This window comes from Sipha flava, unplaced genomic scaffold (assembly GCF_003268045.1).
Source record: "Sipha flava isolate LNK unplaced genomic scaffold, YSA_version1 178_pilon_pilon, whole genome shotgun sequence".
Classification (NCBI taxonomy): Eukaryota; Metazoa; Arthropoda; class Insecta; order Hemiptera; family Aphididae; genus Sipha; species Sipha flava.
Genome location: NW_020272126.1, coordinates 698,258 through 715,256, shown reverse-complemented (window position 1 = coordinate 715,256; position 16,999 = coordinate 698,258). Strand labels below are relative to the sequence as shown.

Here is a 16,999-nt window from a genome sequence, read left to right as displayed (position 1 = left end):
TTTTTTAAAAAAAGGATTAGTTCAAATTGTATTTTACTTAATTTAGTGATTTTAAAATGTAGACATTTATCTATAGCTGGCATCATAGAAAATATAAAAATATAATTTTACCACTAGTTTTATTACTAAAACATTATACAACTAAAATTAAATATATCTTTTTAAAGTTATGCATTTTTATATATTCGTCAAAATTAAGCATACTAAAATTTTTATTTTTTTTTGGTCTTTTTTTTATTTGGTTCTCTTAATTGTTCTGGGTTCTTATTATTATTTAAAGTTAAAAATGTATGATATATGAATAATTATGGCTCAAAGACAATTTATGACTTGAATTTAAATAAATTTCTGACATAATTGCTGAAAATAACATAAATGTAATCTTGTATTTTTTAATTTAAATATTTTATAGTTTCAATTAATTAGCATATAATTAACATATTTACAATATTTAATTATGGTTAAATTAGTAAAAAAAACATAAAACTTGGATTATTTATCAATCAGACATATACAATGGCGCTTTAGAAGATGGGGTCGAGGGGGCTAGTGACCCTCCGGATATAACCTAACCTAACCTGATTAAAAACCACCAACTATGATTATATATAAATATATATATATAATCATAGTTCGTGTTAAAAACTAACTAAACATAGTTTTATTTTAAAATAGACAACATTTCTCAGTATAAATTTTTTGAAAAATTATTAATGGTATAAAATCAATTGTTTATTTATTCATTTATATGCTGGAAAACGAAACGGGAATTGAAAATGTATTTACACTTAGGAGCTTAGATCATATATATAAATACATGATCTAAGCTTTGGAGATTGGCCTTTGGTTTTTTTATTCTTATCATGTTCACTGTTATCAATTGTTATCAAAAATCGGGAGAACTGCTCGTCCCGTGGTGGTCGGCAGACCTGTTGTACGATCGCCGCTCGCCATGACGCGTCATTTAATAAAAATGTCTCTTAACATTTTTAATATTTGTAAAACATATTGGAAAAAAGTCCCAATTTTTTGGACAGTTGGTGATCCTACATCCGCCCTACAGTTCGCGCACGTACAATCTACCGCGCAATGATGTTGCATTCATGGATATATAAAATATCTTTTTCCGTCAATATTTTTTTGGATCAATCTTTTCATTTCAATTTAAGTCGATTCATTCCCAAGAATAGCCCATCTAGTGTACGGAAACGTGGTGGCTAGATAAATATAAATAATTTCACCAAAACGATCAGCGAGTTCCCGCTAACGAGTCGGCCCGATCTGGTGATTCGTGGACCATCGTTAATGGACAAAATGGTCGGTCAGCGTAATTACCGTGCACTATTGGCGACACTGTGCGATGTACGTTGCCGTTATACACGCGTTACCGCCATGACCGATTGTTGCGGACGTCCAAGCGGTACGGTACACGGTTTATTATCACAGCGCCGTTGGTAATTGTGCGTCGTTACGTATTTCTCCTCTGCTCGTCGACCAACCGTTTTTATTCCCGCCACCGTCAAGCATTCCCGTTGCCCTACTCAACGCATGTCCCCGTACGTTTCGTTTTCGTTAATCTTTTTCTAAGGTTTTCGTCTTCTACCGTCTAGGCTTTGTCCACCGCAAAGGTCGTTCTGTTTGCATTTATTTTTTGAATTTTTTTTTCTTACAGGCGCCCACGTTTGTAAATTCATATTCTACATCGTTTGAGTTTTGACCAATCGCGACGACGACGACGACGACGACAAACAGGACGGCGGTGGCGGCAAATACCATTATCGATACTGTCGACGGCTGATCCGTGACACGGCCGAAAGACAATTGCAATTTTACTTCTAACCGGATCATTGCCATGTCTAACAATCGCCGTAGCCGACAAAGAAATGAACAGGATGTTTCCACCCATAAAGGTACGCGCATTCGAAATTCGTTTTCCCCCGTTAGTGCTTCTTTGCCAACAAATTTTTTTCGTTGCGTCATGTTTTTCCACCTCTGCGCTATTATATGATTCACGAGAACTGTGTACATTCTTTTCATTAATTTAGCTCTTAAATCCGGTTTCGGTTCTTTGATCCTTGTTGTGAACTCAGCTGGTCGCTGTTTATGATCATATCGCCAAATAGTTGTTTATAGTTGTTTGGTTTGTCTTCAATTTTGAACCGAAGGTTAATGTAGAAATGTAGTATACGGTTCCTTAACTTACGGTTAAATTACAATAACTCTGATATTTATCAAAGTCCTTGTATATGAAATGAAAAATTAATTTTTAACATTTGCCAGTCAAAATTAAAATTGTGTAGGGTGGAGTCCTTGGCCACCTTAAGAATTTTTTTCTATTGATATTTAATTTATTCTATCTACAGTCATTAAAAAAATTGAAAATTTAACCATACATAGCTATGGAATGAGATCAAATAAAAAAAAAGATGAAAATAATGGAGTGCAGTAGAACAAACCTACCCAGCTAGACTTAAAAATTGATAACACACATAGAACAAGTACAACAATTCATATACTTGGGAAGTAAAATAACAGAAGATAGCCTCAGCAAAGCTGACATTCTCTGCAGAATAGTACATGCGAAGAAGGCTTTTCAAAATAAAAAACACTTGTTGACCACTAATAGTGTGTCCTTACAGACAAGAAAAAAACTCTTAAAAAATATACGTGTGGAGTATTGCCCTATATGGGTGTGAAATTTGGAACAATTAGTAAAGTAGAGAGAAACAATCTTGTGGCCTTCGAAATGTGGTGTTATCGAAAAATTTTAAAGATTAAATGGGCTGAAAGGGTGACAAATGAAGCAGTACTAACTAGAGTCAAGGAAAAATGACAATTGTGGTATAGTATTAAGGTTAGAAGAGACAAAATGATAGGGTACACACTGCGCCATGATAGTTTAACGAGGAATGTTATAGAAGGTTATATTGGAAGAGGAAGACCAAGGATGGAATATATGAAACAAATCATGATTGACATGGGAAAGGATAACTACAAGGAACTAAAGGAATTAAGTTACAATAGGGAAGCATGGAGAATTGCAGCAAACCGGTCAAACGACTGAAGACACAAAGAAGAAGAACCATTCATACTTCATAAGTCCACAAACACTTGGCTTGAATTTAAAAGTCTTAAGACTATTTTTGAATGAGAAATTTGTATTCATTTTTTAAATTGCATTTTCCCCTTCTATGGTTACCGTAAAAATATTTTTTATTTTATTTAAACATGAATTATTAATACTTATGTAACTGTGATAAATAATGCAATTTAATAATGAAATTGTTAAATGCAAACAAATATGACAAGGAACTTTAATTTTCTAAAAACAAATTCTATAAACATAAACAAATTAGGTAGTTACCTATGAAAATAAAAACAAATAAGTATCTATCTAACCACTTGGTAAATAATATAAATAAAACTCTGATCTGGTTATAAATATAAAAATAATATAAACAACTTTTTAACAACATAAAAGAAATATTAACACTTGGTAATTTTTATAATATAATAAAATAACATAACAAACTTAAAAAAAAACTATTAACTAAAAAATTGAATGATAACAATTTTAAACTAGGATATTATATCCCTTTCACGACAGCCTTAATTTTTGTTTTAATGTTTTAATATGTTTTACAACTAGCACACACAATTGTGTATATAAATCTATACTATCTTTAGTCCTGCCTGATTAATTGATTTTAGTAATTGGTATTAACGAACCTACACTAATGTGTGGTTGGTTTCTTAAAATTGTATGATTTTATATTCGTTTTTAATTAGACACACGCTAACCTACACAAATGTTTATGTTAGTCGTGAAAGGGATAATAGGAATATATTGCATTATTGCATATTATAGGAACATAATGTTGTCTTCAGTTTTACTTAAATTTTTCGTACACATCAACAACACCAGGGAAATCAAAAAGATATTGTCTGTTCTTAAAACGTAACTGACAATGGCAATTTGTAACTGAATCATCTAAAATTTAGATGCTAAATCTAAAACAGATATATCACCTTTAACTAATGCAAATTCGGTATTTTCTTCATCAGAGGCTTCAAAGTATTGTACCTCTACTTCAGTTTTAGAAATTACCTTAACAACTGTTGCCACATATTTATAACAGTTTTTTTTTCCTACAGGCTTAAATTTGATCAGTACGTAGTCACCAGATTTAAGGTCTTGTTGCAAATTGCTTATTTTGGGAAGTAGGTCTTTACATATTGGCTGTGTTAAAATTTCATCATCACTGAAATCAACTTTAGAATCCCAGCTCATTTTTGACTGTTTTCTGTGTCTGATTTGATAACTTTAAGTTTCATTTTTTGGCTTTAATTTCTGCCTTCTCAATTTTTTTTATTTTGGCTTATTTTCTTCTTTCCAGTGTTGCTAGTTTTCTTTCCTCTTTTTGTTTTTTTTCTCTAATTTTTCACAAGCTTTTAAATCATGAAACTCAATCAACTTTTTAGAAGTAATTACACTTGGAGTGTACTCCTTTTTTGGCTTGATTTTGATTACTATTGTTCTGGCCGCTTAATAACATCATTAAATACTGTTGCTAATGATCTTTTCGCTGGACATGTTAGTATATTTGGTGGCTCTCTACTAAATGATGGTGTCTCTTCTGCTTTGCTGGTTAATGGTATACTCAACTACATTTCTGAGTTTAAAGTGTCATTTCTATATTCTAATGTTGATGCTGTTGATACTTGTGAAAACACTGCAGCAGTATTATCAGTTAGACTTATTTTCTTGTTTATTTATGTCATTTATGTTTTCAAAAAATGATGACCATAAAGTGCTTTTACTTTTCCATCCCATTCATACTTTCCTCTGTATGTTCTTTTGAATTTTGTTACAAGATCAACATCAAATTTATTTATGTTATTTTCAATAAATGTTAGGTGTGATTTTATATCACCAATATTTTTTGTAGTTTCGTGTATTGGATTAGTTCTTACAATGATTTTATTGTAATCAACACTATCATCAGCATTAAAAGGATATAAACTAATTACATGAAAGCCAGACTGAATATTCTTTTCCATTCCAGCATCATTTATTATTTGTGATAAGGCTTGAGGTATATCTGATTTTGTGATTTCTTTTTCATTATCGAGTCGCCACTGTTTTACTATTCTTTTCCATCTACCTTTAAGAGGGCCAAATATAGCAATCTCTAGAGGTTGTAGTATATGTGTGGAGTTGGAATTTAATGAAATCAGTATTAATCCATGTTCTTGACAAAATTTACTCAGATGTAAGCTCAAATGAGATTTGTGGCTATCTAAAAAAACAATAACTGGTCTTTTAATATTAGCTTCATTTAGAAATGGTAGAAATATGTTTGTTATGTATTCAAAGAATGTTTCCCCTGTCATCCAACCTGTTTCTGATTCTCCAATGCCCCAACCAGGTGGTTCAATTTTGACAAGAGCTGCTGGAATTCTCTCACATTTAAATATTGTAAGGATAGGGGCCCATTTACCTATTGCATTTGTACCAAATAAAGTTGTGACATTTTCTTTGTCTGAGTTGGTATGCTCATCATATACATTTTGCCTACGTGCTCCAATTATTGGTTTCATTAAACTGAATCAGTTTCCCTTTAGGTGCTAAGTTGAAGCATGTTATTCATATTGTTATCCATATTAAAAATTTGATTTGAATCTTCTAAAATACCAGCATCTTCACCTAATAGTTCATAAATTTCTTTGAACCAGTTTTTAATTTTGGTTTCAGTGACTGATCCCCTACCTCAGTTCACATACTCTGAATGTTTTTGAGAAAATATTTTATGCTTGTTTAAGAAACCATAAAACCACTTTTTTCCTGGACGATTGTATGTAATAGATGTTTTAATATTTGCCTCATCCACAAGTTTTTTTTACTGATGATAGGACCTTCACGACCTACTGGAAAACCCATCTTTGCATAAAAAAAAATTCACTGAACCAACATTGTTTCCATTTCTTCACCTAAAACTGAAATTGTTCCACTATGGCCAATTGAGAGTTCTGGTGATTTTCCACTACACTTATTCCTCAGCGTTGTCCTAGGAACATAGTACATCTAACTAGCTTTACTTGTACTCATCCCTATATAGAAATGTATCATTAAGTAACTTAACTATTCAATAAGTTATATTGTTTGAGGTATATCAAAAATATTTACCATCAATAATAGCCTTTAATGCTAATTTTACTTTTGAAGGTGAATATAAAAACCTTTTTGGAATGGTGTTTACGGATTTTTTTTTAGTTGGTGTCATTTTAACAACCTAAATAAACAACTAAATTATTTCATTGTGATTTGGAACACTATTTATCATGATTTAAGATAGTAATAATATAATATAATATAATCGTGCTATTTATTAAAAAAAGTTATTATATGGCCACTACCATGGGCATTGATGGGTTTTTAAAGAAATTGAGTTTCCTCAATGGCCATCTATATTTTTGTACAGCAATTTTGTACCTAATTAAAATTAACTAAATATATTAATTTTATTGAATTTAACTTACTTGATGGTACAGGAACAAATATATAGTGATGATTCCAACACAAAATTCCCAATGCTCACATATTTTAAATTCTTAAAGATTTTGATAAGAAATACATGAAAAAGTGATAACGAAAATATTGGAAAATATTTTTACAGTATTTTCAACTGTTTTTGTAATAATTGTAATTACCCAGTTAATAAATTGATGTAGATGAATACAACAATAACCATAGCTATAATCAAACTATAAAATTAAACTATTTACAAATAAAAAAAAAATTATTGGCCATAGGTGGCGACTGCACCCTACGTGCCAGAAAATTCTTTATGTCGTAAGAAATCTCACTCCACTTATCCTGCTGTTTACACATGACTGAATTTATTACACTGTATATCATCATAATTGTAGTGATGGTCAAAGGATCATACATTTCATCTACATTATGAAGAAACATCACGTGTCGATATTTGTCTGGCTATTAAAGCGAGCAAATTTTACTGTGGTATTATATTTTTCGAAAATATTAAATCCATTGAATATTATTGTTTTTTGGCCATTGGTTGTATTGTCTTAATTATATTGTTAGTTACAGTAAAATAATGTATCTAATTATTTAGTAGCAATTAAACTTCTGAGTATTCCTATTTTATTTTGTGATATATGTATTTAATGCTTTACTATTATTTATGTGTAAGCATTTTAATAGTTTGTTTTCGATCGTACAAGCTTTCTAGTAACTTAGTATTTTTCAATCAACTCACCTTTTTTCACTGTATCCTACAGTTGCTCACTTTTACCACTTATTTAGTATAATCTAGAAAAAAATTATAATCCCCTATATTTTATTTTAATCTGTGGTACTATATATAGTGAATACAAAAATATATCTTTTAAATAATTGTCTTTACATACCATAAATATATAAGTAATTTAGAGGAAAAATAACGTTCAGCCAAAAGAAAAGAAATTGAAAAAAAAATAATTATTAAAAGAACAGCTTGATAACTCAGAAAAAGATTAAATTAATAGAAGAAAAGTACAAATAAGCAAAGAAAAATTAATTTTCCTAGAAGAATGTTGCTGAAAAAAATGATTGAAGAATGCTGTAAAGAAAAAAAAAAAAGAGTTCAATAAACTACAGATAATAAAGGCAAAATTAGAAGGAGCTCATCTTTACAAAAATAACAAATTCAAGAAAGAAGGCAGAATTTGTTATTTTATACTTATTAATAGAGCTTGGAAGAAGTTGATGCATTTTGCATTTTTTTTTTTTTTTTTGAAACTAGATAATTATCTCCAGGCCACAAATATTTTTCATTAGCATGTGAATCCGAATAACTAATTTTTTTTTAATTTCTTGGTGTTTATTAATTTTGAAGTCATTTTCCCACATTTTAGCCATTTTAACTGTTTTCACACTAGTTTACTTCTTATCGATGATTGTTGACCATTATGCCGATAACTTAAGACTTGTCAGATTTTATCTCGTCAATTACAGTCGCCGCGTCATTGTTATAGTGATTTATTATTTTTCTGTAATATTTTTGAAATAGTGGTTAGTGCTCGTCTGCATCTTCCAATCACTTTAGTGGACATGGATAGAAGTTTTTCTAATTATTTAAATTTATAAACAGATAGTCATCGTTTAATTTTTTCTTTTGATAACATCAAATACGCTCTAATTGTACAACACAATGATTTTGATTTTTGAGTAATTTGTAAGCTTTGATAAATTTATATTTTATATAGAATGTTATAGTAAAGCAGAGTAAAATATTTAACAAAAATGTATTTTTATTATATTTAAAACAAATATTTGTCATTTTTGCATATTTTTCTAGGTCATTTTTTAATGTTTTTAAGGTCATCGATTTCCGATCATTACTTATGAATAAGATGTAACTCACTATGTTAAAATAACTTACTATTTTTAAAAACTGTAGCTGCTAGAAATCCTGATCTGCTAACATATTTCATATGTTCAATTGATTTTGTGATAATATTCTATTAATGTTGAAATAATTGATGTATATATATATATATATATATATATATAGGGATTGTTTCAGATTTTTTTGCTGTAATGTTATGACAAAGGCAAAAAAAAAGTTTCAGATTGTTTTTCTTAAATATCTTTCATTGAATAATTTTATATTCTTCAATGTACTGCATTTCTTTAAATGATACAATTTAATTTTTACTTTTACTATTTCATACACCTTTAATTTGATAAGTTAAAGATTTGTTCAAATGTTATACTCTATTATAGTTACAATTTCATAATACCAGTGTTTACTTTTTTAGGTGTTGCCAATAATGAATATGAAATTGAAAACATTTTATTTGATGAAACATTTGGAAACAAAAAGATGTATCTTGTCAAATGGAAATATTATCCCATGGACCAATGTACTTGGGAGCCTTATCGTAATTTAACTAATTGTCAAGAACTACTGACCGCTTACAGAGCCAACAAAATAGTGTCTTCGGACATTTATAAAACTGATGCATATACTAAGTTATATAGCGAACTTAATGATTTTGCTGATCAAGAGCTACTTGAGTCATTGCACCATGTAGTTGACGAAGGTATTCCTATCATAGAAAAGCACTTTATTTTAGGTACTATTGCTTATTTGTCAACATTAGCTCCAAACAATAGAAGTCAAGAATTAGTTAATCTTATTAGACATAATTTGTTGCTCATTGAGGTTAAGCGAAAAAGACGAAGGCAGATGGAAAAATTAGAAAGATGGCAAAAAAGTATGCAATCGATTTCTGGATTAAATATATCTGTCGTTAACAATGTTGACTATGAAGGACCACCAAAAAAATTTATTTATGTTAATGAATGTGTTGCTGGAACCGGAGTAGTTATCCCAAATGATCCACCCATTTGGTACGTAAAATTATAACTAAAAAAACATTGAAAAATGTATTAATTTTTTTTTTATATAGGTGCCATTGTAAGGAACATTGTGGAAAAAACCGTGACCGTAAAAACTGTCACATAAGTGATTTCCAACTACCTTACAACAAGTATAAACGATTAGTAGTTCCTCGTGGCACTCCAATTTATGAGTGCAATAGAAAATGTAAATGTGATAGTAGTTGTTCTAATAGAGTGATTCAACTAGGTCCGCAGAGCAGTTTAAAACTTCAAATTTTTCGTACTGACAATAATCGTGGGTGGGGTGTAAAAACACTGGTACCTATTAAACAAGGAACATATGTTACTAAATATACTGGTGAAGTTATAACACGACAGGAAGCTGATTCAAGAGCTATAACTCATGGATCAAAATCAACATATTTGTTTGATCTTGATTATAATACAGAGAAAAATGATTGTGTGTATTCTGTAGATGCTACTATGTTTGGCAATGTATCACATTTTATCAATCATTCATGTGATGCTAATTTGACCATATATGCTGCGTGGATCGACTGTTTGGATCCAGACATTCCAACACTTGCTTTATTTGCATCAAGAAACATTGAAATCGGAGAAGAAATAACGTTCAACTATATGACTTCAGTAACAAATGGTAGCCGCAGAATTAGATGTAAATGTCAATCTGATAATTGCCAAGGTTACTTATGTTAGCAAAAATGGCCTAATTTATTATTAAGGATTTTATGAGTTAACATTTTATTGTTAACCATAATTATTTTATATTATAATTTATAGTTATTATTTATAAATACTTCATTGTAAGCTATTAATATGTGCAAAGAAAATTACCTTTATTTTAATTGGTATGTATGAGGGTTTTCAATGTTATGAGGTATAAACAATTTTTTTCTGTAATTATATAATTAAAAATATATTCTAAAATTAAGTTTGAATAATGTTTAATAGTAGGTACAAGGTAGAAGAAATCAGCTACTAACTAGTATGAAACTCAATAATTTATTATCTAAATTTATAATCAATGATGGAGTTTCATAAATACTTTTTACATTTATGAATTTTGTTTTTATATTTTTACTAATACCTAACCTGACTATTTAAATATTAATATTAAACAATAAAAAAAAAATGATTTAACTTTAAATTATTAAATGGTTTATACTTCAAAACCAGTTGCATTTCATGTATATAATACTCCTGACTTAGCTTTTATTCATTTATTTCTATATTATTAACATTAATTATACAATATAAGACAAATATAAATGAATTTTGTATGTATGTATTGTGCAAATTTAATTTCACTTTTGTATATTAAAATTTTCAAATGTAATATCTGTGCTTGAGTTATATTAAGTAACTTGATTTAGAATAAGCATATTTTATTATGAATGTGTCCTGTTCAATTTATCAGCAGTAGTAATCTTTTAAAATTTAACCTGTTTTTTTTTTTTAGTTTAGCATTTACACACTTTCCTAATTTTATTTATATATATATATATTTTTTCAAATTTTTTATGATTATAGGAATACTTGGTCCCATTGAGAACATTAGTAATACCATATTTTTTATTTTAATTATTTTAATAGTTTTATAATTGTAATTTCGATGCTATTTCTATGGTATCTGAAACTAAGGTAATAAGAAATATAAATTAATTTATTTTATGTTTTATATTCTTATAATAATAAAGCATTATTTGGATACATAATTAATGTTCAATATTTCTAGGGTTATCAATATAAAATACATTGAGTGATAAAGAGATGGGTTAATTGTATTGCAGTTTGGTCTTTAAAATTTGAAACATGTGCCTTTGCTTTTGAACAATTCAGAGTGAGAGGTCAAGTCGGGTAGGTGGATCAGAGTATATTATTAAAGATGGTTGATATAGTAAAATAAAAATTTCTTAAAATTGAACTTCTAATGTTTTTACTTGAAAAAACAAGTATCAAAAATTTCAATTTTCTTTAAACGGCACAATTGTTATTAAATATGAAATCTTACCAAATAACTAATTTTGTAAATTGTTTAAGTATTAGATTTTGTCAAAATTACTTTTTGTAACATTTATAAATTATTTTTGCTGCATTTCAGTAATTATTAAATTATTATTAAGTATTTATTAAATTAAGTGATTAAAGTGTTAAAATAATAGCGTAAACTATATATTAATTTTTGCAGGTTTTTCGGTTATGAAAGAATATTAAAATGCATGTTAGTTTTATTTAATTTTTTTATTTAAGTGGTACCGCATTATAGTTCGGTGTTTTTATACACCATTAGACAATCCGCCATTGAAACTATCAAAATTCCTACCCGACGCCTTATCAATATAATCATAACAATATATACTTTTCAATATAATTAATATTACTATAAACTTAGAGCTTCACCACTATATGTATCTGGTTATTTTCAATGTATTTAGATATTTTTACTATTAATTACTTTTGAAATTAAATCGCAGTTTATTAGTGTGCATGTGTTACATGTGTTTTAGGATAACTAAAATAACTGATATCCTAAAACACATTAATAAACTGCAATTTAATTTAAAAAGTAATTAATAGTAAAAATATCTAAATACATTGAAAATAACCAGATACATATAGTGGTGAAGCTCTAAGTTTATAGTAATATTGATTATATTGAACATTATAAGTATATTTTTATAACTAAAATAACTGATATTTTATAGCGGTGTATAGCAGCAAAAGAAGTATTTTAGGTATATTTTGTAAAAATAAAAAATATAAAATGTCAAAATTAATATTAAAAAAATATATAATATTACAGTGAGGCGCTGGATTGAATAAATCAACAGAAAATGTATAGGGGATCTGTTCACACTCATATATACGCTGCTGAAACATTAAAATTAAATATGCTGGTTACTATAGTTGGTAGTTAATAGTTAGTTACATACGTTCATAGACCTTATACTAGTAATAAGGTCTATGCATACATTAAATATTTAATTATTTTTCAAATATTCTGATCTACAGTAGTTATTACTGGAGTTACGGTTGCCATACGTCCCGGAAAACCGGGATTGTCACCGGTTTTGGACTTCGTGTCCCGGTGTTTCGAAAAATGTTTTCGGGACGTCCATATGTTCCGGCTTAGACGCTTAGAGGAAATGTAGTATTGTTTAATTTCTAATTTCGACTATTTTATCTCAAAGTACATTTTTAATCGTATTCGTAATCGATTAACAATATATAATAATTTACACATATAATATAAATTATATTTTATTTTATACATTTTTTTTTAAATATTATATTGCCGGCTATTAATGGTCCTTTTCAGTGGTGTATACGTAACTTTAAATGGGGGGATGATTTGCATACAAATCATTATTTTTTTTTTTTACGTTTCTAACACCCTCACTCTAAGCACATAATTTTATAACAATTAAAAAAAGGCCTAGGGAGGATCTGACCTCCACATCCCACCTTGTACACGTCATTGGTCCTCTCTATATTAAAAGTTATTTAAAAAGTATAGTACTCAATAATGTGTTTGTGTTGTATATCATTTATCCAAGTTATCTATTTTTTTTTTTTGAGAAATTTTTCTTCGATCCGTCACGTTGACACTGCTGGTGCCCAACGATACGAGTTATCACACCGCTAGTGCCAGTCAATATTATTATCACTCGGACGGGAATTCATTTTCACGTTGTCTTTCGCGCGCGCTGCTGCCGGGTCCGTCGTTCGGCTTCCGATGTACGCCGGTTAGATCTGTTAGAACTTCCCGATCGCCGTACAGTGAACTCCATCGTCGGCGTGTCACATTTACCCTGTCTTTTCTTTTTCCATTTCTCCCTCAGAGAAATATAATGGCTAACGCAGTGCGCAAGATTTGCACGAAAATTGGAAACGGCCATCACTATCTGATGGGCACGACGGTCAAAACGGCGTACAGCGGCTCTCTGATCTCGGACACCGTTCAACAGCACCCGACCAAATCACAGCAGGTAATCGCCATCGTGACTTCGGCGACCTACCTCTTCAAAGGTGATTTGGTTCTATAATCATCATTAGTCGTACCTCACTCGTTTTCAGGTCGAAATTATGTACAAACCAAATATCGACAGCATGTTCCGTCCTTCACAGTCGTTGTTCTCCATTGGATATTCTGTCCACAATAAACAGTACGTAACAGCCGCAGTTGAACGGTTCAACAGACATGACAAACACACTTATTACAGCAATAATCGTATTCCTCTGACTCGCTCAAACAGTATACTCACAAAGTCTAGTGGTTCTAGGAAACCTGACGAATTAGTTGAAAAGGGGCTGCCAAATGCAGATCAACTAAATCATGTATATACTAGATTGGGAGAGGATGTTAGTTTGTCAATAGCATTATTTTTGTTGAAACTTTTATTGCTTATTTATGTATTAAAAGAAATATATGTTCTTTCTTATTATAGCTACCTTTGATGTTTAAAAAAAGTTTGGATTATAGTCTGTACCATCCTAGACTAGTATTTGAGAACAATATCAGAGGAACAAAGAGTGTGTAAGTCATAAAAAAATAAAAATCTAATTTTTCTGTTTCAACTGTATAAAACGGCATTTTAGGGGAGTGGAATACTTCATGTCTATGATATCTATATTACGTTTGATGGGCCATTTAAAATATGCTTTCGTTAAGTTTGATATACTAAAAATAACTAAACATCCAGAAGATGGAACGATTAAAATCCGTTGGAGAATCAAAGGTATATCAGGGATGAAAGTATTCTTTAAGTTTTGGAAATTCAGTTTGTTCAACTTGGAACAAGTTATTAAAGAAAATGTTGAATCGTACGTAAACTTATATTTAATTCTAATTTTCAAAATTGTATAAAATATATTGATGGTGATTAGGCAAAAGGGACTAAGTGAAATTTTCAAGGTTTTCAGGAAAGGCAAAAACATTTTTTATTGGTTTTATTTTCAAATGGCCATAACTTTTTTTTACTTGTTTTACAAGTTTTTGATAAAAGATTTTTTTTCTAATACTGATGTTATATTGAAGACCTAGTTATTTTCCATAGGTTTAGATTATAATTTGAGTAATAATAACCCCCAACAATGTTGTTTAGACTTCTTATTTATAATCGTCGCCCTGACAGAAGTGTCGTATATACCCAAAGTTTTAAAATTAAATCTCTTTATATAAATATCAGAAAATAGTAAGATTTTTAACTATATAATAAAAACATAATAACATAATAGAGCTTGTATTCCACTATCCAGCCATATACATTTTGTTGCTTAGACCCTAATATCGCTCAGTCCTATTTGTCTTGTCACCATTGATATGTTGAACAATAGAATCACCAAAATGTATTTGATTATTGCATTTATACATTTTTAGTATATAATTTCGTAAGCTAATAATAATTTAATAATTATTATTTTTTAATTTCTAATTTATGCTATATTGTTAAGGTGGCATGATGGATTTTCAATATTTTATTTGGGATCGGATGGTAAGATTCACAAACTTACTGCTGATAAAGTAAGTTTTGCTAGACATTTTTACGAAAATTTAATTTTAAAAACCAATCTTCTCTTATTGTTTTAGATGCAACCTGATAATGATCCAGTTATCGAAGAAAAGAACCCACTAGCCACAAAATTAGCCCTGTTTTTAGAACTATCACCCCAGATGAATAATTTTGACTGCTTTATGACACTAGACTCTGAACAGGCTAACACATTACTGAAAATGATTATTATATCCCTTGAAGATGTGTTTTAGTATTAGTTACAACAGATGAAAGAATCTTAGTATCCTGTTTATCCATTAATTGTATGTTATATTCAATTTATTGTTTGATAACAGTAATAAGTGTAACTTATTTATGTCACCAATTATATGTCTATATTATTTGTTTATTTATTAAAAATGTTTGTTGAATGTATATTAGTTAAGTAGCTAAGTTAATCAAAACACTGTTAATGTTATTAAGTAACCATTGAATTGTTTACAAAATACAAAATGCTACTTAATATAAGCATTTGCACAGTTGTTGATGAAAAATCAAACATGATTAATTTTCACTAGATCATCTTGGCTTATTGTTTTGGTTAATTTTTATATTGGCGTTCTTGTTAAATTCATACTAGTAATACAAATGATGTATGTAAACTGTGCTAGTATTGAAAATAAGAGTTTTGACGTAAAAATAAAATAAAACCATTTTATTAAATAAAATAAAAAAATATTTTTTAATAGATAATTGTTTACTTTAATGATAAATTATTTGTAGTGTATAAATAACAAACAGTATAACATATTACACTTTTATTCTAAAGACAGCCAAATATTTTTAAATTTTGATGGTCTTTCAAGTCTTAGTCTAAATATTAAATTCTGTTCTATATTATCAATGTTTTTGTGATAATGAAAATTTGAGTTTAAAAATAAATTATGCGAATCATATTTTTAAAAATGTTTTTTGATGCAAACCATGATTGTCATTTAGGAAAAAGCGATTTGATGATTTTAAACAAAATTATATTGCCAGGCTTCATGCACCATCAACAAAAATTTGATGGTAAATATTAGATTAACTTCCTGTTTTGTAGTCAAATTATATATCTGACAGAAAATATGTGATTTTATAATGGGCAAAAATATCTATGTATGTATATTCATATTTAAAAGTGTCGAACACAAATAGGCTGAAAGCTAACGTAGTTTGCAATTTCAAAATAACTATAATTTTTGCCCTAAAAGATTATTTAAATAAGGGGAGGTGTCTGTATAGTAGATATAAAAATATAACTATTTTTTTAAAACACACTTTAATAAAATAATTTACCAACAGAATTGTAGGTTAATATAAACCTTTACCCATGGACTAATCGGAAAAGGCGAAAGATAAATACTTAAACTGTTCATGTCTTAACTTGAATATTCAATATTAATTTATTGTAACTTATTTGAGTAATTTTTTCTAAAATTTAAATTATATGGCAACTTCATGTTACTAAATACAAATGTATTTATTATTATTATATTTTTTTTCTCTCACAAAATGGATATTTTTTGTCTCAATATTTTTGAAAAAAAAAAAATTATTTTAAGCTATAACTAATATAAATACAAATGAATAGTAAAAAAGGATGGATGGACCAGTTAATCAAAAATTTTAATATCTGTACTTAGTAAATAATTTGAGTGTAAGTGCCAACTATATACCATTATCTAACAGAAACCTCTCAAGATTGTAAAGATCAGAGAAGTCATTCAGGTTGAAATTGTAAAAAAATATAAAAAAATTAAAATAAAATAAAATTCCTACACCATGATAAAACCAATACATTCCTCATTTTAATCAGAATACAACCAATAACAAAATAAATTAATTAGGACTTAATAATATATTAGATAATATTTAAATTTCTACAATAAAATTTAAAAATTTTCAGTGGAATAAAATGTCCAGCATTGTTATAAAAATAATAAAACTGAATTTGTATTTAAAGCAAAAGAAATCTAAAATATATCCTTAATAGGTAATATTTAATATAATAAACCAATCATAACATATA

At 28.5% G+C, this 16,999-nt stretch overlaps 3 protein-coding genes across 6 annotated transcripts; 2 read left to right on the top strand and 1 right to left on the bottom strand.

Annotated features, from left to right (window-relative positions):
• The first annotated feature begins 1,388 nt into the window (after window positions 1-1,388).
• On the top strand, window positions 1,389-10,500 carry LOC112680605 (histone-lysine N-methyltransferase SUV39H2-like). Of its 2 annotated transcripts, none has more exons than XM_025550761.1 (4): window positions 1,389-1,556; window positions 1,673-1,910; window positions 8,827-9,421; window positions 9,481-10,500. In XM_025550761.1, the coding sequence occupies exons 2-4, from the start codon at window positions 1,853-1,855 to the stop codon at window positions 10,127-10,129; spliced, it is 1,302 nt and encodes a 433-aa protein (XP_025406546.1). In that variant the 5' UTR covers window positions 1,389-1,556; window positions 1,673-1,852; the 3' UTR covers window positions 10,130-10,500. The 2 variants fall into 2 exon arrangements, with proteins under 2 accessions (XP_025406546.1, XP_025406547.1); XM_025550762.1 differs by having other exon boundaries at window positions 1,389-1,588.
• LOC112680606 lies at window positions 3,549-7,212 on the bottom strand. Its single transcript, XM_025550763.1, has 3 exons — window positions 6,541-7,212; window positions 6,188-6,293; window positions 3,549-6,111 (listed from the first exon to the last, which is right to left on the bottom strand). Exon 3 carries the CDS (start codon window positions 5,599-5,601, stop codon window positions 4,783-4,785), a length of 819 nt encoding a protein of 272 aa, XP_025406548.1. The 5' UTR covers window positions 5,602-6,111; window positions 6,188-6,293; window positions 6,541-7,212; the 3' UTR covers window positions 3,549-4,782.
• A 2,588-nt stretch (window positions 10,501-13,088) lies between the features above and the next one.
• On the top strand, window positions 13,089-15,337 carry LOC112680617 (uncharacterized protein C6orf136 homolog). Of its 3 annotated transcripts, XM_025550778.1 has the most exons (7): window positions 13,089-13,422; window positions 13,490-13,599; window positions 13,657-13,795; window positions 13,882-13,970; window positions 14,033-14,257; window positions 14,888-14,957; window positions 15,024-15,337. In XM_025550778.1, the coding sequence occupies exons 1-7, from the start codon at window positions 13,285-13,287 to the stop codon at window positions 15,198-15,200; spliced, it is 948 nt and encodes a 315-aa protein (XP_025406563.1). In that variant the 5' UTR covers window positions 13,089-13,284; the 3' UTR covers window positions 15,201-15,337. The 3 variants fall into 3 exon arrangements, with proteins under 3 accessions (XP_025406563.1, XP_025406560.1, XP_025406561.1); XM_025550775.1 differs by having other exon boundaries at window positions 13,091-13,422; window positions 13,490-13,795; XM_025550776.1 differs by having other exon boundaries at window positions 13,092-13,422; window positions 13,511-13,795.
• The last annotated feature ends 1,662 nt before the right edge of the window (window positions 15,338-16,999 follow it).

Bases quoted from the DNA above. Each gene is read 5' to 3' on its own strand.
- LOC112680605 (XM_025550761.1), top strand. From the start codon at position 1,853: ATGTCTAACAATCGCCGTAGCCGACAAAGAAATGAACAGGATGTTTCC. The intron at 1,911-8,826 runs GTACGCGCATTC...TTACTTTTTTAG, and splicing joins GGATGTTTCCACCCATAAAG to GTGTTGCCAATAATGAATAT. The intron at 9,422-9,480 runs GTACGTAAAATT...TTTTTTATATAG, and splicing joins CCAAATGATCCACCCATTTG to GTGCCATTGTAAGGAACATT.
- LOC112680606 (XM_025550763.1), bottom strand. From the start codon at position 5,601: ATGAAACCAATAATTGGAGCACGTAGGCAAAATGTATATGATGAGCAT.
- LOC112680617 (XM_025550775.1), top strand. From the start codon at position 13,285: ATGGCTAACGCAGTGCGCAAGATTTGCACGAAAATTGGAAACGGCCAT. The intron at 13,423-13,489 runs GTAATCGCCATC...AATCATCATTAG, and splicing joins ACCCGACCAAATCACAGCAG to TCGTACCTCACTCGTTTTCA. The intron at 14,958-15,023 runs GTAAGTTTTGCT...TTATTGTTTTAG, and splicing joins ACAAACTTACTGCTGATAAA to ATGCAACCTGATAATGATCC.